The sequence below is a fragment of the Mycetomoellerius zeteki genome, unplaced genomic scaffold, assembly GCF_001594055.1.
Source record: "Mycetomoellerius zeteki isolate Tzet28-1 unplaced genomic scaffold, Tzet1.0 scaffold206, whole genome shotgun sequence".
NCBI classification, from domain to species: Eukaryota; Metazoa; Arthropoda; class Insecta; order Hymenoptera; family Formicidae; genus Mycetomoellerius; species Mycetomoellerius zeteki.
The window spans coordinates 1057504-1080286 of record NW_017257021.1 but is presented as its reverse complement, the minus strand read 5'-3'; the positions used below and the strand labels follow the sequence as shown (position 1 = coordinate 1080286).

The following is a 22783-nucleotide window of genomic DNA, read 5'->3' as shown; positions in this document are numbered from 1 at the left end:
TAGTAATTCAAGATTGAATTATTTAAGTATTAAAGATCCAGCTTCGACCGTTATAGGTATTTTAATATTGATTGTGTTCTCACATAAACGATTTAAAATAATATTGTTTTTATTTTGACATTTTTTATTTCTTCAATTTTTTTTTAATCGCCTATTAACTGAGATGAATATTTCCATCCTTTTGCCACTTTAACTCAAGAAATCATCTATTTTTTTTTATTGTATAAACGATCACTTGGGATGATTTTACACCTCAATTAAAAGTCACTATTATTAATTGTGTAATGTATATTCAATGTGTATACTCAATATTTTTGAAAAAAAAGCTAAGGAGAAATTAAAAAATATGTGGATTTCCGATTAATAAAGAAAACTACATTGATTCAGCTTTATTTTCTTGCTTCAGAGGTGTAAAAATCATCCTAGATGACTATTCTCGAGTTAAGCATAAAAAAGTTTTTACATCCTCTGTATAATAGCGTGACATGATACCTAAAGATGTTCCATCGGTGATCTCGAAACACTTCATGTCCGTCGATCGTGTGACCTTTGCCACAGGAAACTGATGATTCCGCAAAAGCAAAATCATCGTCATTGCTATCTTGTGAGTTAGTTAATTATAATTTAACATTTTACTTCAAAATTATTATGACCATCAAGATGGATCAACATTTTAAGCTACTCTACACTGATATATTGTCGAAGGTTAAGCGATACGCAATTAGCGAAAATATATTAATCTGAAATAAACTTTGCAAAAGAGAGCTTACGCAACACTTTTAACGATAATCTAACTGAAATAAGTTATACACGTGAATATTAATATCGCGATTTATCGTGAAACGATCCGCTATATCATTAATTTTTCTGACCGAGTAAATAATGGAAAAAAATGCCTAATGATAACGTAGTTTCATAGTTATAAATAAATGTATTATATCAGTTCGAGATATTTAGATCCGATATATCGGATACTTACTTCATCATTCATTGAATGTTTCATCTTGAAACTTGGCAGTAAGTAATGAATTTAGAGTAACTCCGGCGGTATTTACGCCACAGAAATCAGAAGAAGTGGGGATAATTTATACATAACCACACTGTTATATGTCTTTATGTTATATTAATATTATGTTATGATTTCAGTTTTTTACCGTTAATATTAAATAAAAAACCGTCAAGTGAATCGATGTCAATATAGTAAGTAACGCAATCATATATCATAATCCATAAAATAATGACTAGAAGATTACAAAATAATGATTAGAAGATTACAAAAGGGTATTTAGTGATACATAAAATGTAGAGGGATAATAAAGAATGAAGTATAGCAAAATACAAGTACTTAGCTTTTATATTCTTTATTCAATTTAATATCTTGTATATATTAGAATTATTATCTATTACTTCGTATATATATTTGTTAGACTTATTCCTTAATACAACTTTATAAACACATTTTAGTTAGATATCGTATCATTTTACATCTTATTTTTAAGCATTATTTATACATTTTTAGTTGTACATTCGAGTAGCTCGAGTAACTCGAGTAGCCACTTACGAGTAGCCATAGACCACCATAGACAGTTCGAAGTTTTTACTAATACAGTTTATTTATTTTAAACATATTAAATAATATTTAATAAATTAACTTTTTGTTAGATGTGTGGTATATATACAATATATTGTGTATATATATATATATATATAGGGTAAGGTCACTAGTTGTGGATTACTCTTAAAAAAATTTATATTTTTATCCAGAACGATATCGAACCATTAATAAAATATTTAATAGTCGTAATTGATCATAAAGATTACATTATGAATTATTTTACTTCATTTCGGTGCCGTTTTATATGCTTTCATTATAATTAAATGAAGTAATGACAATTATCCACAAGTAGGCCCCATGTACTAATTGAGGATCAATTCACCAAATGCTTTATCCTTTTTGGATTTAATTTCAACTGAGCACGATATTGATTTTTTTCATGAAATCTAATGCTATTTACTATCTCCTGTAAAAACCATAAGGCAATCTTTATGGTATTACACTTTGAATGAATTTTTAAAGATAGGTACATACCTTAGTAACCTTAATTTATCTGTCACATTTTATTAGTTAAAGACATCAATAAAATGTGCAGCACTGTTGCTGATAAATAAAAAATAACTGACACTTAAAAAAGATAAAACAAATGCTAAAGAATCTTATGATATGCATCATTTAATGGAAAATCCTATAATTATTTAAATATAATATGTGATTCGCGGAACTAGTGGATCTGCATTTAATGCTTTTACCCTATATTATCCAGAATGACTGAATTTATTAAAGTAATTTTTTTTGGCCATTAACTTAAGGCGTCTTAAGATATTTACAAACATCTAAAGATGTTGATATCTACGATTAAAAATCGTAAGTATCATTAGTTCATTACAAAATTGTTCAACATAGAATATTAAACCTCAAAATTGTGAGATCTTGTACCTAGTTTCACAATAATTTTTATATTGTATCCTAACATTACGTCTTATATAATCTATTTTATTAATTTTTAAAATCGTAATAATAATGCTGAATAGTAGTCTTGCATTAAATTTTGTAAAATAAATTTTAAGTTTGTCGAATAAAATGTGTAATTTGCGAATAATTTAGTGAGAATGAGGCACCTTATATTTAGCTTCAGCAGCCAAAAGTTAATAGCCGTTATTAACTGGATGTGATCATCGATCTTTTTATATTCATGAATTCTAGGAAACGATTTTCTTGCTGTCTGCATGCTTCTGCATCTTTTTGATTATAAAAATCCCTATAAAGTAAAATTATTTCTAAATAGCATCATATACATATTATTTTTCAAAAAAAGAGAATGTATTGTACATAATATATTCTCTCAATATATAATCTATAATTTTTGGGACTTGATTAGAGGACGTGTGAGAGAGTACGTATGTGTGTAGCATGTGCTGGGCGATTTTTATGCGATTAGCGAATAATATTAGTAAGTAAATTAGATAGAAATAGTAGGAGAATAAAGTGTGGACAAGCGGAGCAAATAAAGACGAAGGGGAGAATAGAGTAATAAGAGAGCTGTGGCGATATTAAGGGAGGTAGGTGGGAAGTAAAGTTAAGATGTCGAAGAACGCGAGAAGCTCGAGCGAGAAAATGAGTAAAGGTAAGGTAACGGACTATAAACAGATGAAATTAATAACAGAAGGGAAAGGAAGCATTAAGAAAGTGACGTTTAAAGAAGAGGAGGACGGAAGTGTGGGAGGTGAGGCATGCGTTGAGGAGAGGGAAACATGTAAACAACTAAAGACAGAATTAAAGGCAGAATTAGAGGCTATAAAAGAGGAGAGGAAAAGATTTCTTGAGGGTATAAAGTTAAAGAAAGAATGTAGGAGGAAAAAATAGGAGCGCTGGAGGAAAAAAAGAAAATTGAATGATAGGGGAAATAGAGAAGTTAGGAAAAGAATTCAAGAAAATACAGGAAAGTATAGAAAGAGAGTATAGGAAAAATACAGAGAGTTTGGAAAAGCAGGTAGAAAGGTGGCTAAGGGATAAGGAGGAAGACGAGGGAGAGGTTAGAAATGTTTTTAGAGCACGTATGAAGTATGGAAGGATGAATGAGATAAGAATTTATTGTAAACCAAGTCCCCTTCTTGGCTATGTAAATGCTGAAGTGTAATAAATTCTATTCTATTTTATACGTAATTTTTATTAAAAAAAAACTGATAATATGAAAAGTTATCTACACTACGCACAACAATTAGAGAATCACTTTGAAACCTACAAATTTGGTTGATATTTAAGAAACTGTATCTCTGCTTCCAGAGATCGTAGGACAATTTTTCTTGGTGCGTTTTAAAAGGTGAAACGTCTACTTTGAAACCGTTAGTATAATATTTGCCGTCGCATCAAATGGTTTTTTTCACAAAGACCAAAAGCAGGTCGTGTTAAAATTCTGAAAATTTTGCGACTTTCCAACTTTCCACGGGCAAAATACAAATAGGTCGAAAAATCTCATTACATGCATTTTAAAGTTTGAAACGTTTCCTTTGAAACGAGACCTCGACTATTATTCTAGCATGTCTAGAAGCTGAGTTATCAGGTTCCAAAGGGAACCTTGCATTTTGCAAGATTTTGGGTAATTACCGGCATTCGCGTTATCCGATGTGCACCACGGGGAGGTTGCTTGGTCGGAATTTGCGCATCGTGTGTGTGTGCGCGTGTGTGCGTGTGTGTGTGTGTGTGTGAGCGCGCGCGTGTGCGTGTGCGTGTGTGTGAACACAGTCAAAGATAAGGACCCCGAGGTTCGTCAGTCCCTAAAATACTGAGGGACTGACGAACCTGGGGGTCCTTATCTCTGACTGTGTTCACACACGCACACACACACATGATGCGCAAATTCCGACCGAGCAACCTCCCCGTGGTGCACATCGGATAATGCGAATGCCGGTAATTACCCAAAATCTTGCAAAATGTAAGATTCCCTTTGGAACCTGATAACCCAGTTTCTAGGCATGCTAGAATAATGGTCGAGGTCTCGTTTCAAAGGAAACATTTCAAACTTTAAAATGCATGTAATAAGATTTTTCGACCTATTTGTATTTTACCCGTGGAAAGTTGGAAAGTCACAAAATTTTTAGAATTTTAACACGACCTGCTTCTGGTCTTTGTGAAAAAAACCATTTGATGGGACGGCAAATATAATACTAACGGTTTCAAAGTAGACGTTTCACCTTTTAAAACGCACCAAGAAAAATTGTCCTACGATCTCTGGAAGCAGAGATACAGTTTCTTAAATATCAACCAAATTTGGTTTCAAAGTGATCCCCTAATTGTTGTGCGTAGTATATTATTTTGATGAAAATTATTCATTAGCTTTTTAGTTATTATACGTGTATGTGAAAGTAAGAAAAATAATATTACTTTATGTTCCGACAAGTGTTCGGCCTCTTCCTCTCCAGGAAAATCATTGCTATTCCATTCTATAGGATGAAGACGTAATGAGAATTGATTTATATGCGATTGAAGAATATATTAAACACGTCGATTACGTGAAATGTATACAAGACGCGCCACATCATTCTTCATCGATTTATGAAACGATTTACAGTCGATGTATTGCAACGATATGATTTCGCTATCAAATTTTGCAAGAATGTTTTTTGCGCGATACTTAAATTGATTGACATCAATGAGGAGTTGTGTACAAAGAGAATCACAATCGACACTCATTTGGCATGATTTTTACGCGTGACTTGATACATGTATATCTTAAGATGACGAATTACATCCTGTTATTTATAATATCAAAAATTGCGTATTATCATCTTCAGTAATCATTTTGAAAGATCGGCGAGCGGTTACTTACTCTTACTTGCTGCGATGATAAACCTATGATGCAAATCGAGAAATCGTTAAAGCCAGCCGGCTGCAACCAGCGAACAAACGAGGTTTTCCGCAATTGTTCGTTTTTTTATCCTTTTTTTAACGCAAATACCAAGCAGCTTTACAGCGGTCGCATTTAACGCAAACCAACATTGCAAATCGTTTCAAAAAATCATTCTACGACAAAAACTTGCGGAATTAGAACGAGGCTGTAAGTTGTGTCATGGTATAATTGAAGGATGTTGACACAGAAATCCGAAATGATTTTCCGAGAAAATCAGTGTCGTAAAATCCAGCCAAGTGGTTCTCGTCCGTAAGTTTATACGATACTTATTGATAAGATTGATCGAAAATAAATCTCACAATCAGACGCGAATTCTACAATCTCTTCAAAACTTTCTATACAGCACACTTTATCCCAGAGAACGTTCCTTCTTAAGAACGTTTCCAATATTTCTTGGATAAAGTATGCTGTATGAGATGCGATTTCGAAGAAATAGAATTCGTGTCTGAAATTCTTTTTCGTTCAATCTTATCACGTGTTAGGACATTTTCAGAACATCCTTCAGAATGTCTCTCTTGAAAATCCATCAGAAAAATATTGGGATTTCTATATTTTGCTGGTTAAATAAAACAAACATGAGTTCGTGACGGGGAGATTACTGTTATTGTTGTAGGAAAACTCGACGGCTCGCGCGTAAAGATACCGGCCGGTCTCACGCTTCGATATCGCTGCGCTTGCTCTTAGCATGAGACACTACCGTGTCTCCTGATAATTAGTTATTTAACAATTAAGAAAACGTAGCGAAAGTTGCAGACGACACGGTTGCATAACATTAAACGCTTATTTAGCGCGAGGGGCGAAAAGCGACGGTATATCACTATCAAATCGGCACGTCAAATGCTAAAACGAAGGATGCACAATTGTCACACATCGCGCGTCGTCTGACGAAATAGGATTTCCTCGATTATTCTTCCAATGGTCGTTGCACAACCACATAATCGCCCGATAAATAAAACCAGCTCGTTGTACCACGGAGAGAGGGGAGGAGGGAGAGGGGGGAGAGAGAGAGGAGAGAGGAGAGAATTCTCGAGTCTCTTAAGCTCCCTCAAGGTGGTCTCGTCTATATATAGCCAAGTGGGAGCCCAGAATAATATCGCGCCAAGCCGGTAACGACCAAAGCTCACCTTGCCAGATACAGCGTCCCACAAACTAGGATAACCACTTGGAGTGGCGGGTCAATTCACCGGTTCCTAATCGTTCTTTTCACCTAACGAAAAGATAAACATACTTAACGGGAGAGCTGTTCGGGAGCGGCTTGTATAATCAGGAAAGTGAGATAGCGTATCCGAAATATACTCTCGCGACCACTTCGTTCAGCTCGAAGAAAAATTAGAATAAGAATGACGCGGCAATTATTGAAAATAGTAACAACACGTTTATCATTATTCTATGTAAATCATAGAATTTGGGGGAGTACTCGCAAGCTTGAGGATCACAATATCTATTTGAAATTGAAATCACAAAATTATTACCAAAATGGAGAGATCTGAATAGTAAAATCGGAAAATCTTTAGTAAATAAACCGAAAAAACAAAACAATTATAATCTTTGTCTTTTATTTACAATATATATTTACAATTAATTATAATCAATTACAATTAATTATTTATAATTAATTATAATCTTTGTCTTTTGTTTACAATATATATTGACAATTATAATCTTTGTCAATTATAGTCTGAGATCTATTTTTCAGGATATTGTGTGCAGTCTCATTTAGTCATTTCTCATATTTCGAAAGATTTCCATTTTTAAGATTCGGGATGTTGTCTGATTTCTAAGATTTCGGGATTGTGATTTTTCGGGACTTTACATGTCCTCCGTTTTGTCCAACTTGAACGCGCCCAATAACTCAAGTCGGCAGCTTAATTCGTCGGTGAAACATTAATTTTAAAATGACGATTTCACCTGAATTTTCAAAGTGCATTGAAATGTTACCGTAAAGAAACATTTCAATGCACGTTGAAAAGTTCACGTGAAATTATAATTCTAAAATTAGTGTCTTGCCTACGAATTAGGGCAGGCTAACCGACTCGAGCGTATCAGATTAGTTTCGCCTATCGTAGATGCCGTCGATTCCACTAGGCGGAGGGAAAAAGCGGGAAGTTCAGGTTCCGATAAACAAACCTGACCCGTTTCAGCTCTCTTTTCTATTCACAGCTCGCAAGAAAGACAAATATGTACGCGGTTTCTCCTATCAGTTGACAACGAAGCTATTGCTGGGAAACTGGTCACCAGTTTGTAATCGCGGCACGTGGGTCTGCGTAAGCTAATTTTTTTATGATATATCACGCTCGCAAGAGTTGACTGAAAAACAAGAGTTTCTCTGTCTAGAAATTATCGATGCATCAATGTCAAGAAAAAGAGCTAGACGAAAATGGTGGCAGACTCGTTATGCGGAGGAAAAAAATTAGCAAGATATTAAAATGTGAAATACGTGTTAGTAAAATATACCAATTTCTGTTAATATCTGCTAATCGCGGTTTTATGCAAAAAAATACTTAAAATGATACATATATACATATATTAGAAATTATTTATTATCTTACAAGCTTTATAATTTGTGACGTATTGATGAATCGCTAAATTTTATTGTGCCTAGTAATAGTGAGAATCACACTATATCTTCAATTTATTTGGGTATTTTGAACGTTCAGGTATGATCAATAATTTATTAATCAATGATTTATTTCTTTTTATTATAAAATATAAAAATAAAGTTTAATAAGAAAGAAATGTCTGCAATGATAGATAAAAATTCGCTGCCATCGATAATACTAGTCACGACATCAAGTACTTGCTTTCGGCGATACTTCTCTCTTTCGCGCTCTTGACTCACATAATATTGTTCGTGCGTCATTTAAAGTTAGGCCAAGGGCTACCAGAAACTGATTGTTAATGAAAAATTGACGATGAGTGGACGTGTTACATTATATTTGCTGCGATCGTGCCGCTGAAAGGCATTATTATTATTATACATCCCGGATTCTCGCGGATAAAGAAGGACAGGTAGTCTGTAAAAAGAATGAAAGGAGCGGTGCGGCTCGGCGGTGGTCGCTAAAGAAGAACTGACCCTTACGATTGTCACGTTTAATTTATATGTTAATGAAGAACGCACGTCACATTTCAGCCGCCCCTTGCACCTCTTTTCTAGGTACGTAAGCGCGCGCGAGGAGACTCGCCCCGTTCATTCCACTTCTCTTCCTTTTGTCTTTTCTTTTTTCATCTGCCCTCCTTCGCCTTCGGGTTTATATTTAACCGCACCATACACCATGGCACTCGACGCAGCTAACTTTGCCGCGTTACTCGCCGGTACATCCCTGTCTCTTTCTCTTTCTCCTTCTCTTTCTCTTCCTCTTGCCTCATTTCGGCCATGCCCTCCTCCTGCTCCGTTCCTCTTCCTTTTTCTTTCCCTTCGCGGCGGTCCGTTTTCTCTTTTATTTTCTTCTCTTTTTTTTCTTTCCCCTTCGCTACGCTCGTTTTCGTTGTGCCAACGAAGAACGGAGCAATCCGGGCGCCGTAGGTACGCATCATGCACGCGTTCCACGTGCGCTCGTTCACTTTCAAAGAAAAGGGCGGACTGCGTTACGTGTTTCCTCCCACGTTGCGATTACCTTTGTACAAATACTTGGAATTGTTATTTTTGTTTTTTTCCATGATTGTCTGTTTTCTCTCGTTTAAGAGTGTACTTTAAAGTAAAAAATGTACGACAAAAAGATTACGTAGGAGAAATCCTGAAAAGTTTACGCTCTCATTTATAATGATTTATTCTCTCAATTTTCAAAGTTTATATAAGTACCGAGGAGTTGCAACGTTACTATAAATTTACAATCCATTGATCCGAATGTGCATTTGAATATTTTAGGCAATAAGATGTATAGATTTCCAGCTGTACGCTAAATATATATTTATAGGGATCTTTGTTTACTATTATAAATTGATGTACGCAGACGTGATAAGTAATCGCGAAACATAACGAATTTGAATTGATTTATATCTCCTAGCCGTTTAAGAAAAGCTAAACAAATCATTAAAGCTAAGACACTACTTAATTTCGGAGTGTAATCGCAATAACGAAGGCGGAAAAAAATCCATCGAGTAATATCGCGCGAGTACACGACGATCGTTCTACTTGCAGAAATGTTCGGATTACAAGGCTTCGAAAGTGAAGACCTTCGTGAGGACCGAGCCGCCGGACACGCAGGTAACTAAGTCGGTGATCGCTCTACTGCTGCACTACGGTTGGAACAAATTCTCGATTGTGACCGAGCGCGCCTGGTCGACGGTCGCTCGTTCGCTTCAGCAACAGGCGGCTAAGAACAACCTTACCGTAAACCATTACAAGACCGTCGAGGATCGACACACGTGCTGCGAAGAGAGACTACCGTGCTGCCAAGTCAGCGTATGGTTCCAACTTATACAGGAGACGAAAAATATGACCCGCAGTCAGTCCATATTTCTTTATTTTTACGCCGGATTGCGAGACGCGATCGCCGAAACTTTCCACCGCAGCAAAATCGAAAAACTGCGATCAAATATGAGTCTCTTAAATTCCATCTATGAATTCAGCGATCGTCTCTTGGAACCTGGATTTCGTCGATTTCAACCTCAAATCCACTTGTGTGCCTATAGATTATAACATATATTCATTTACTAAGGAACATAAGCAAGAATCGTTTTCAACTTGAAAAAAATACGATATAAATATATAGATTTTATATTTATAATGTTATAAAAAGTATTGCGTCACACACTTACAGAAACAGGAAAGTCATTACTTAAATAAAGAAAGACGTACATTTAATCAAATTTTATTTTTATTTTATTTTAATTAAATCTACTGTTTATTTTATGCTTTGATATCGTTAAAATTTAAAATTAAAATAAACAATGAAATCTCAAATATTAGTAGCTTTTATTTGCTTTCATATTGCACATGGCGTAGTATGCTTCGATATCATTAAAATTTCAAATTGAAATAAGCAATGCAATCTCAAATATTAGTAGTTTTTATTTGCTTTCAATATTGCATATGGCGTAGTATATTATCAATTGTTTTTCGATTTATTACTATTTGAGAACATTATAGAACATACATACGGATTTAATCATATAATTTTTTTAAAAAAAGTAAATAGAACCCAAATAAATATTAAACGGAATACATGTATAAGCATGTTAGTAGCTTATGACAATATTTCTAAAAAATAAAGATATTTTAATATAACGCTTTTTTATTGCGAAGTTTCCGATAGAATTGCATATTTAAAGATTCGTAAAAAATAAACAATTCACATTTTTTTCGCTGGGATATAAAAACATTTCAGATGACTATTCTGTTAATAGCAGTTTTTTTAAATTGTCAATGATATTTGATTACTAATGACACAAACATGATTGTAGAGAAGGGAGATGAATAATACATTTGCGTAATATATATTGTTGACGTTTATAGATAAAAAATATTTACAACTAACGTTACTTTTTTTAAAAAGTATTGGTAATACGATACATTTCAAATTGCATTAAAACAAGCGTTATAATATATATAACTGTGTATTAAGTAATTTTTTAAGCCAACATATTGAAGAAAGATACTTTGTTTATATAACAGTTACCATTATATTTTTTGTTCCATTCAATACAAAATGTTTACGATTATTGCTTCAGTTTACATCTTTCTGGGAACACCAATGTCACTGATAGATATGATGAATTCAATGCAAGGCCAAAGACTGCTGGATAACGGAGAGTATATGGTAATATATGTGGACATGATGACGTATTCGCAACGTGAAGCACAGAAGTATTTGTGGAGTAAGTGAATCTAGGAAATCTTATCAAACGTTTATGTCAATGAACAGTAACATCGATAAGTCGATTGCGTAATCGTCGGAATTTTATGCTATTTATAACGTACAAATATAATGTTACAAAATTAATCTCTTAGTAAATTCAAAGCTAAATTATTGTGTATGCATACACATTTTTTAATTGTAAACTTAAAGATTTGTCATCTAAAAGTCTTACATAGCAGTTATGTCTCGATTTTACAACAATAATTTATTTTATTATTGGTACAGAACCCGATCACTACAATAATTTGAAGAATTGTCTTGAGCCAAAGGATTTTCTGAAGAGAGCACGTTCACTGATGGTCGTAGTGTCGACACCACCGACGAGCAACTATGAAGAATTTACCAAGAAGGTCCGATATTATAGTACCATAGATCCCTTTAACTTCCATGTTCCTGAGCTTCTCAGAAAATTTGAAAAGGTATTTTTAGATAGTGGATTAATCATAAATGTTCGTACCGCGTCATTTTTATTATATACTTAATCTCCGTTTCAGTATGTATCCATTTACGCGGCATATCTTTACGATTCTGTCAAGCTATACGCGGAAGCTTTGGATCAATTAATACGAGCTCATCCGGACCACTCTATCGAGGAACTGGCAAAAAACGGCACTCTTATAGTCGAGACAATTATCAAGAGACATACATATTACAGTAAGTAGTTATAATAATGTCAAAATAGGTATAATCTATATCGATGAAATTAATCTCAAGTGGTTCACATAATCCAGTACTCGACATACCTATAATACGAGAGGAGAGCAATTAGATCGAAGATAAATTGATACAATTCTTAAGTAGGTTTCTTCCTTGTTTTTAAATATTGAAGGATCGTCTAAAAGATATATTCAAGACCGTCTTAAATTCTGTCTTGAGGTGTCACGAACCAATTTGTAGATTACAATAAACTGTAATCTGCAAGTAAAAGATTATTAATTGATGCACTGCTAAATAATGTTTTTTATAACTGTACCTTAATACTTTATACACATAAAATGAGATGTATTTTGTAGTATGCAAATGTACACTTTTTTTAAAAAATAACATGCTTTCATTACACCACCAACTGCTTTCATTACACAAATCAGGGTGTTTGATTATTACGAGTACGTCTTCTTACAATTTTCTTTTTTTAAACATAATTAAAACTTAAGAAACGACCGTATATATAAATACGTCAAATACGATAGAGAGCGCCAACACAGTCAAAGTTAGATGTTTCGAATAATACAATATGTATTCTTTATTAAATCAATTTATTTCAGATATGATTGCGCGCCGATAATTTTTCGGACTTTTAATACAATTAATCTGAAACGCTAATAATCCCCCCTAAAATTAGAGAAACCGTAAATAACTTCTTTTTACTTAAAAGTATACATAGAAAGTGCAAATAATGACGTAGGAATGCACCGTACTCGCTGAAAATAAGGTATTGAATCCATTTTTAAAAATGACGCTTCGTAGAGATCAAATGGTCCATTATAGGAGGTCGTGCTCGTGAAGACTTTTTATCAGGACAACAAGATCTACAACATATCAAATTTTCGGTCAATTCGACCGAAATTCAATTTCCATAAGGTTTATACGGGGTCCTTTTATTTTTTTTGTTTGTTAGGTGTGAGCGGGGCAAAAATAAATTTGGATAAATTTGGAGACTCGGAGGGAAACTTTTCAGTGCTTGCTTTGAAAAAAGAACCATTCCATACTGATAACTTCTCCTGTGACTATCAGATGTTGCCTGTAGGTCAATTCCAGCAGGGTGAAACTCTAGTGAGTGAGTTATTTATAGCGTTTGAAAAATTTTTAATTTTTTTCGATAGTTCGAAAATTAAAAAAATGGTCATTCCATATTTAAATCATTGAATTATAAAAATTGAAAGCGCTGCACTATGGTTTAAGAGCTCGAGATTTTGGCTAAAACCTAATATTTTTAAATATTTTTATCAAAATTTATAAATGATCATATATTCTAATAATAAAAGTATTTCTTATGACATTTTTTAATATTTTGAAAATTAAGGCACTTTCACACCGTATATGTTTTTAAAAATGATTTATCCAACTAAATTTTGTAATAATAAATTTCTCAATGAATAATTTAATATATTTATACATATTTATACATATATACTTACAATATACTGATTTGCAATGTAATCCTTATTGTCTTCCTCTAGCCAGATTTCGAATAATTTTTCATATTTAAAATGATGCATACCTAAAAAGAATAAATAATAACTATTTATCCGGCAGCCTCTGGTAGCTGGATAAATAGTTTTTGAATAAAACTGATCACAAAGAAGCATTTGACAAAATATTATGTGAAATTATGTGAGCGAAATCAAGCGATTTTTTGCAGACTATTTATTATTACGCGATGTAAATTTGCACTAACGTGTATTATTTAATTTCTCTGTGCTTGTACAAGTTTTTATTACTAATTTTTCATACGATAGTGTATATTTATAATTATATAAATAGACATTTTATTGTTATTGTTCGTTTTTCGAGAGCCCTATTAAATATATTTTGTTTGTTTTATGTTTATACTTATAGTGAGTGTAAGAACTCAATTATAAAAAAATCGATGTGAGAGTTCTTTGATTACTGACATGTTATCTTTCAAATTCTATACATAAAAAATCCTATTAAAAAATCTGAAAAAATGATCTTTTGGCCAAAATTTTGAGTTCTTAAACCATAGTGCGCTGTGATAATATTGAGTAAATACAACATATTTACATGATATAGGTGTATAAATCTTGGCCAGGCGCTATAGATTGGCCCGGTAAAAATAAACCTGAAGCAGAACCTGGGTGTGGTTTTCTCAATGAACATTGTCCGAAAGATGACACACATCTTCGCAGTATCATTGTCGCTGCAGCATTAGCTATTTTATTATTTTGCGCCACAGTAGTTACTGTGAGCATATATCGAAGATGGAAAATAGAACAGGAGATAGAAGGATTGCTTTGGAAGATTGATCCGAATGAAATACATGGCTATCCCCATCTTGATAACATGATGTCCTCCCCTAGTAAGGTAAATAGCGCGAGTATTATCGTAATGGAGATGGATGACAAAATGCTTGTTCGTGTGTTGACCTCTTGATGCATGATGTAAGAAATCAACATCTTTCGATTACAGTTAAGTTTAGTTAGTGCAATGTCCTATGAGTCGAGATGTGGCGGCCAAGTGTTTGCGCAAACTGGACATTACCATGGTGTAATGGTACGAATAAAGGAGTTAAAATTCTCAAAGAAAAAAGACATTTCACGGGACGTTATGAAGGAGATGCGCATTCTCCGTGAAATTAGACATGGTAATCTCAACTCTTTCATCGGAGCGTGCGTGGAGCCGATGAGGATATTGTTAATTACCGACTATTGTGCCAAAGGAAGTCTTTATGTACGTCATACCGTAATCATGATGACATCCTGTTATTAGTTATAATATAGTATTTATATATTATGTACATATACAAGAATATTCAATATATTATCATGCACATAAATAAAAGTTACGTACATAGTGTAAATCGATTTTAAAAGTTTAGATAATAAGATAATAAGACAGAGTGAGAAAGAAAATATATGTTTTATGTTTTATAGGACATAATTGAAAACGAAGATATTAAATTAGATGATATGTTCATTGCTTCCCTCATCCACGATCTTATTAAGGTAGGTATTTTTTAAATTTACACTACACATCGTAAAATTTTAATGCAATTTTATTAAACAGGGCATGTCATATATTCACGAGTCTTCGTTATTAGTATGTCATGGAAACTTAAAGTCTTCCAATTGTGTTGTAACTTCACGTTGGGTACTTCAAGTCTCCGATTTCGGTCTTCATAATATGCGTCATTGCGCCGAATCTGACAGCATCGGTGAACATCAGTATTATCGAAGTATGCGGATATTTATTCTATATTTTTATCAAGTTGTATATTTCGCGTTGTTTTATGAATTATTATATGAATCAAATTATTATTTAATAATGTTTAATTACTATTTATCCCGTTGTAGACTTATTTTGGAAAGCCCCCGAGCTATTAAGAAACCCACATGCTCCGATTAAAGGCACTCAGGCAGGAGATATTTATTCTTTCGCCATTATTCTATATGAAATTCTTGGACGCAAAGGACCGTATGGAAATATAAATCTGGAACCCAAAGGTAATTATAAGTGATAATATGTGTAACGAGAAAGTACTGTAAATATAACGATTATTGATTAATCGATATTCGATTCAAATTACGAAAAAAATTAATATGATTATTAATAATATTATGACAGAAATCATAGACCGAGTAAAAAGATTTCCGGAAGATGGTGAACCATCGTTTAGGCCCAACTTAAACATACTCTCCGAGTCGAAAGCAAATTGTGCCGATTATGTCGTTATCACTATTATGGATTGTTGGGCGGAAAATCCAGAACTTAGGCCAGACTTCAAAATGATAAGGACTAGATTGAAGAGAATGAAAGCTGGATGGCATCGAAATATAATGGATCAAATGATGAATATGATGGAGAAATATGCGAGCAACCTCGAAGATCTAGTCACCCAGCGTACGGGACTTCTCTTGGAAGAAAAAAAGAAAACTGAAGATCTTCTTCATAGAATGTTACCTAAGTAAGTTTTCACAAACTGATATGCTTATTAGTAAAAAATAATAAGTATGGCTATAAAATTGATCTGAATGACAAATATATGTATTTACAAAATATTGTTTCATTTTAGGCCTGTTGCAAATTGTTTGACAAATGGTATTGGGGTAGAACCAGAAGCTTTTGATTCGGTTACTATATACTTCAGCGATATCGTTGGTTTTACTGCAATGTCAGCTGAAAGTACACCATTTCAGGTATATATTCTCACTTATTGGTTTATAATAAGTAAAACGAAAATGTTATTTATGTAATTGATAATTGTGACGACAGGTTGTAAATTTTTTAAATGATCTGTATACATTGTTCGACCGTATAATCAGAGGATACGAAGTGTACAAAGTAGAAACGATTGGAGATGCCTATATGGTCGTGAGTATACTGTTAGAAATTTCGTAATGAATTTAAATATGTAACTTGTGGTTATGAATAGTAATGAATGGTTTAATGGAAAACTAAGTTAAATATAACGAATGTGTGCATTAAATTTCATGCAAATCCATATAAAATTTTATGGAAAATACATTAAATTTCATGTACATGTATATATTTTTCAATTGCAAATATTATATATTAAATTTAATGTAATATCATGAAATTAATTTTATTTTTAACAGTGTAGCATTTTTACTTAATTAATTACGAAAAAAATGATTTCCCAATGTTCTCAATACTTTATTCAGGTTTCTGGTCTTCCCATAAGAAATGGAGATCAACATGCTGGACAGATAGCATCAATGTCGCTGGAATTACTTAATGCTGTTAAACATCATACAATAGTTCATCGACCTCAAGAAACTCTCAAGTTACGTATCGGCATTCATACCGGTAAGAAAAGATGCATTCAGAAACACGCATATACATGTATGTATGCACGCATATGCATATATACATCATTATATTGCTCAGTAATAAAATTGAATATAAAATTACAGGTCCTGTGGTAGCGGGCGTTGTTGGTTTGACGATGCCTAGGTATTGTTTATTTGGAGACACCGTTAATACTGCGTCTCGTATGGAATCTACTGGAGAGCCATTACGAATACATATCAGTAAGCAATGCAAAGAAGCGCTAGATAAGATCGGAGGTTATAAAATCGAAGAACGTGGTTTCGTTGAAATGAAAGGAAAAGGAACAGTGAAGACTTACTGGCTTACAGGAGCTACTGTGACACACAGAAAGAACATAGAGGTTTGTGAATAAAAATTTAGAATGTCTGAATGAGTTGTACGAAACATGAATATGTGTAGTGTAATAAGGATCTATTTTTCAGAATTGAAGATTTTTTTTTCTTAATTAACTCTTAAAATTACTGAAATTATGTCAAATAATAAATTAATATCAAGAATAAATTTTAGAGTATCCAAAATATATTTTTCTCTTTAGGAATTTCCATTAAATTTATTTTAAATTAAAAGATAGTTTTTATATCGTTTATTTTAATATTTAAAATTAATCGATTAATGAGCTTGTTAAATTTTAAACTTACACTGAAGTTATCTAATAGACTGCTCTCTAATCTTTATGTTTCTACAGAATTCTAACGGGGATGAAAATCTTCTACCGCTGTTCTGCAGACCACGAAAAAGCCCGAAGCTAAGTCCAGACTCGCGATACGCATCACAACTAGAAGGATTAGGCGCCGGTAGTCGCAGACATTCAAGTGTACCATATCCAATTGCAGATGATTCTTCTTCGCAGTGTGAGATATCTAGTCCAGTTCCGCGAACAGTATATGCTCGCAAACTCGAGAGATCTCCCCTGTCTCTGACTGAAAACGTCTCGAAGACCACGCTAGATAATGTTTCAGTTCAGGAAGAAGAAGAAGCGCATAGGCGCTTAAATATCAAGTCGGTAGATGATCTGTTCATAAGTGCGGGACCAAAATTGAGAAAAAACGCTCGTGCATTATCTACCATCGCGTCCTCTTCGTCAAGTGACTATCCATGTGAAACTGTCTTACGCGAATCCCGTTCACTTGACCCGCTTCCTACTGATGTGTATAATAAACGATTCGAATCGCCGAACTTCTGGAAGGAAAACGAATGCATGCGGATGAATTTAAAAGCGGACATTTCTGAAAAAATGCTGAATAATAATTATCCTAATGGTAATGTAATAATGATGTCTCACATTGACAGGCTCCCAAATGAAGCAGAGCCACTGTTAGATGACGATAGTACGAACAAGAGAGAAATACGCGAGAAGCGATCACGCTCACTAGATCAGGTGGTATTCGAATCTAGCACGGACAGTGTACCTGATAAAAAGTCGTCTGCGCGAAAGTTATTAGAAATTCCACCTGTTTCGACTATTATCCAGATGTTCAATGGTAATGGATTGCGCAACAGCAATGTCTCTTTAAGAAGAGGAATATTAGCAGGGTATGATAAACAAACCGAACGCGAAAGTGTAGTCTAATATGCATTCGAGAAAACAATTTTTTTTAATACAAAAAGCTTAAAGCAAGAAGTAAAATCACGCGTAAAAATTATACGCTTGCCAGACGCATAAACTGTGTGGAACATTACTTTACGAATGATAAGCATGATTTATTGTTGCCATCTTTCTAGCTTAGATACGTGCAATTTATATGTATATGAAAGTTACCGATTACAATGTATATATTTTTAATATTTAGTTATTTTACAACTCTTATTGTACTAAAATGTGTGCATCGAAACGGAAAACAACTTTTACTTTATACAGGACTGCTCTCCTGTTTTTTTTGTTAAGATTTTTAATTCGAATGTGTGTAACACATGGAAACAGCAAATTATTTTAAAAAATCATGACCAAAGTACATCACGGACACTTAATTCATCCGACAATTCATTTCGTTTAATAGTATGAAAAAGGAATTAGAACAGTATCGCGTATAATTGATGTCAGAATGGTTTAGATCTTTTTTTATTTTGTAGGTAACTTTTATAGTTTTATTTCTGTGAAATAAGTAATGTAAGTCGTCCGCGCGTTGTTAGAAATTTCATCTATTTCGACTATTATCTAGGTGTTCAATGATAATGACGACTATTATCTAGATGTTCAATGGTAATGACGACTATTATCTAGATGTTCAATAATAATATATCATTTATGCAACATAATAAATCTGTAAAGATTACCTAATGAAAAATTTCTCATTGTTCCAATATCGATTATATATATGCACACAATTAAAATTAAATGTGAAACATAAATATATAAGACGTGTGTATATGTAATACATATTATATATTAGCACACATGTGTGTCTATATCTGTAAGTCTATTTTTGTTCATTGATGGAAGTAAATTGTCCGTATGGCTGTGAGAAGTAAACTAGATTACACTTAAGGTGCTTAGTAATATATCATGTTGTTAAATGTATATAACTAAATAATAATATATCAGTGTAAAAAGAAAAATGTAAATTAAAAAAATATTTCCTCCTATATAAGAGATAATTAAAGAGTCTTCTCGAAATATTAACCATCTTCGTTAATGTTGCTTAACTTACACTTTTCTTTCACACAGATGCGAACTTTGCCGCAGAGCATCCTTAAGTCATTATTTTCATACTATACAATTAGCAAGTAGGTTTGTTGGAACATGTTGGAGAATACGACAAACCTAGTAAATCGGATTTTGGTATTTTTCGATAGCACATTGTTTCAGAATTATTTTGGCACTAAATATATGCGAGCAAATTGGGGCATTGTATAAGCGATCAATAAAGTACGTAGCGCGCTGATTGGCTGAGAAGAGCCGTGTACTTGTGCTTCACGAACTGAATGTTTTTTACACTTTACAGGTAGTAAATAAATCGGGTATTAGTACATTTCGATAGTATACTATCTCAGGATTATTTTGCTACCAAAAACATGTAAGCAAATAATTCTGGGAAGATAGAAAAATAACTCAAAACTCGCCGCGAAGTGTCATGAGATAAACTAATTATTTTCACACTTTACAGTTATCAAATAAATCGAGTTTTGTGTTATTTCGATAGTGTACGTTGCCTAAGCATTATTTTGGTACTAAAATTATGCGAGCAAATATCTTTATGGAGGTAGGAATGGAATTCGAAGAAGCGCGACATAGACCGCGCCGCGCGTGTCGGTATATTTTTTTAAAAATATAAAATTTTTTAATTTTTGTTGACGCTATTTTGGAGCAAATAAAAAACAAAAAATTTTGTATGTTTGATTTCATTGTAGCTTTTATTGTATCTATTTTTTTTTTAATATGGTTTTTCTACGGTATCTATTTTTTTCAATATCCAGCTTAATATTAACCTGGATCCCCTTTTTATTTTTTTTCCTGCTAAACGCCTGGAGCAAAAAAATTTGTTTTCGAGCAAATAACAAATAAAAAGTATAAATTTTTAATCATGTCCCCATACAATTTGCGATGATGGAAGGTCCAGGTTCATGGAAATCAGATAGTACTTTCATACAGAATATTCACCTGCCTAAGTTAACTGAAACTCTCGTATATTTACACATTACAACATATAAATTATTATACATAATCATGTTTCTCTATGATGCATCTCGTAAACTAATGGCAGAATAAATTAATCCTGACCACTGAGAAATTTTGACATGAAATCAGTTGGCTTTTTTTCCCACGTTTCTTTCCAATAATGCATAAGTGCTCCTGTAGGTTTCCACACATTAGCTACTTCTTGCAATTCCATTTGACCCTGTCAAATTATATAATTTTATATGTTGTATCATAAGTAAATTTAATTATTAAATCAGTATAAATACTATCATTTTTATATTTTGATTAATAAATTATATAAAACATTTATTTTATCATATGCACTGTCAGTACATGGCCACGATACTGAAAATATAGTACAAATAATAAACCAGATTTTCAGTATAGGAGCGTATATTGGAATAAAGCCTATAAAATTTTTTTCAACAGTATGTATATACTACATATATCATGAATATTATTTGTAGATAATTAATGTTACATTAGCTGGCTATTTATATAAAAATTAATGTATATACTCAAGAGATTTTTATTCCTACCTTTATAATAAGTTTGTCTATAATCCGTAAATCAGTAAGATGAACATGACGCTTAAACTCCTCACGTATCTTTCGTTTACAATCTGCTTCACTTTTGGGAATATCGTAAGATAATACTAAAAAGAAGAAGTGGTAAATAATAAGTAAGTAATAATAAAAAAAAGAAGTGATTGTTACACATTTGAGAACGTAAAATATGAAATAACAAGATCAGAATAGCTTTATGTAACAGAAAATAATTATTTTATATTATTGAAAATGAACATATTAAGAAAGTAACGAGTTTTATTATAAGATTTAATGTATTGTATGATACTGTAAGCAATGCAGGTAAGATAAACGTTGACATATTTGAACAATTAAAGGATATAAATGAATACTCGTACTTATAGGTACAGTGACCATATTTTCTTAAAGAAAATAGAAGATAATTCTAAAAATTTTAGGGTTTTGTTGCTATATGTTTTCAAACCAAGGTATCAATTATGTAATTTTTTCCCTAAGATGGAAAGGTGAAGTGAAATTTTTTTGTATGGTGTGTATACATATATATATAAACATACATACATAAAAATTTTCACTTTTCACATTTTTGCTCTAGAGAAACAGATACATATCGATAACCAGTTTGTGACTATCTGTGCATTATAAAATTTTATTGCACAGTATAATCAAATTGAGATAATGTACAGTGCTTCGGAGCTGGTTTGACTATATTAAAACAAACCCTTGATCTGAAATAATAAAAAAGGTTCGAAATGATAAAAAAATGAAAACAACTAGTTTGAATAAATTTAATTTAAAAAATTAAAAAATATAATTAACAAAAACCAATTGTATTTATATGTATGAAACTGTAAAATATTTTCCGTAAAAATTTGCTCATTAATAGGCCTGTTCTTTTTAGCTAAATTTTTTGCACAGTTCATCTTTCTTCCTTTTCTTTCCACGTTGGAGAGGAAAAGAGAAAAGATGAACCGTTCTTTAGCTAAAAAGAACAGATCTAATATAACTGGTATATAGGTTGGAACGCTAGTTAGAAAAGAGAATTTCCCGTAATGTCAAGATAAAAGAGTAAAGGACAATACTGGAAAATAAAGGACAAAATTGAGTTTTGAAGAAACAAATAAATCTAAAGAACAGCTACCTAAAATAAAGGACTTTTACAACAAAGGACGTATGATCACCGTACTTATAGGTTACAGAGTACAGGTTAGGTAACGAAAAAGCTTGCAATTTGTAATATATGACAATGAGAGTTGTGTACATGAGATTGGTACTTGACGGATCCACGCTTTGTACAACGTAAGCACTTTTCGACGCGCATCTTCTCGATTAATAGATAAAATCGGTCTCACTTGACGAACAACACTCGCAGTTCGACTAGCCATTTTAATCGAATTTAATTCACTAACATATTAGCATACTAACACTAACGCCGTTAACTCGGTCGACGGCGACGGCACGCGACGGTCGACTGCCGTTAGCGCCGTCGGCCGTCGGCAAGTCGGCTACCGTCGGCCATCGCGTCGCATCGACTTGTCGGCTCGTCGGCTGCCGTCGCACAGTGGGAAACGGGACAATTCACTGTTCAAAAATCGCTACAGACCGTAGGATAAAAAATCATATTACTGACAGTGTATACATTACTATCAATCAAAATTAAAATGCATTTTGAGGTGGAAAAAGTATATCTTACATTATTTTATTAATTTTTAATAGAATTTTTAATATATCTAATTATTATTACAA

At 32.9% G+C, this 22783-nt stretch overlaps 2 protein-coding genes across 2 annotated transcripts in view; one reads left to right on the top strand and one right to left on the bottom strand.

Annotated features, from left to right (window-relative positions):
• Positions 1-19169, top strand: part of LOC108722528 (receptor-type guanylate cyclase Gyc76C) — a 91082-nt gene extending 71913 nt beyond the window's left edge. The window contains exons 5-20 of the mRNA XM_018447691.1: positions 9604-9910; positions 11136-11282; positions 11549-11742; positions 11818-11977; positions 12942-13096; positions 14078-14368; positions 14474-14734; positions 14938-15009; positions 15071-15239; positions 15358-15507; positions 15629-15968; positions 16077-16200; positions 16277-16375; positions 16687-16831; positions 16939-17195; positions 17541-19169. Of these exons, the coding sequence (XP_018303193.1) occupies positions 9604-9910; positions 11136-11282; positions 11549-11742; positions 11818-11977; positions 12942-13096; positions 14078-14368; positions 14474-14734; positions 14938-15009; positions 15071-15239; positions 15358-15507; positions 15629-15968; positions 16077-16200; positions 16277-16375; positions 16687-16831; positions 16939-17195; positions 17541-18425 (3756 nt within the window). The 3' untranslated portion in view covers positions 18426-19169. The remainder of the gene's footprint in view (positions 1-9603; positions 9911-11135; positions 11283-11548; positions 11743-11817; positions 11978-12941; positions 13097-14077; positions 14369-14473; positions 14735-14937; positions 15010-15070; positions 15240-15357; positions 15508-15628; positions 15969-16076; positions 16201-16276; positions 16376-16686; positions 16832-16938; positions 17196-17540) is intronic.
• Positions 19170-20507: 1338 nt separating this feature from the next.
• Positions 20508-22468, bottom strand: ND-B14 (NADH dehydrogenase (ubiquinone) B14 subunit). The gene is made up of 3 exons (XM_018447666.1): positions 22299-22468; positions 21032-21147; positions 20508-20691 (listed from the first exon to the last, which is right to left on the bottom strand). Exons 1-3 carry the CDS (start codon positions 22420-22422, stop codon positions 20563-20565), a joined length of 369 nt encoding a protein of 122 aa, XP_018303168.1. The 5' UTR covers positions 22423-22468; the 3' UTR covers positions 20508-20562.
• Positions 22469-22783: the final 315 nt, after the last annotated feature.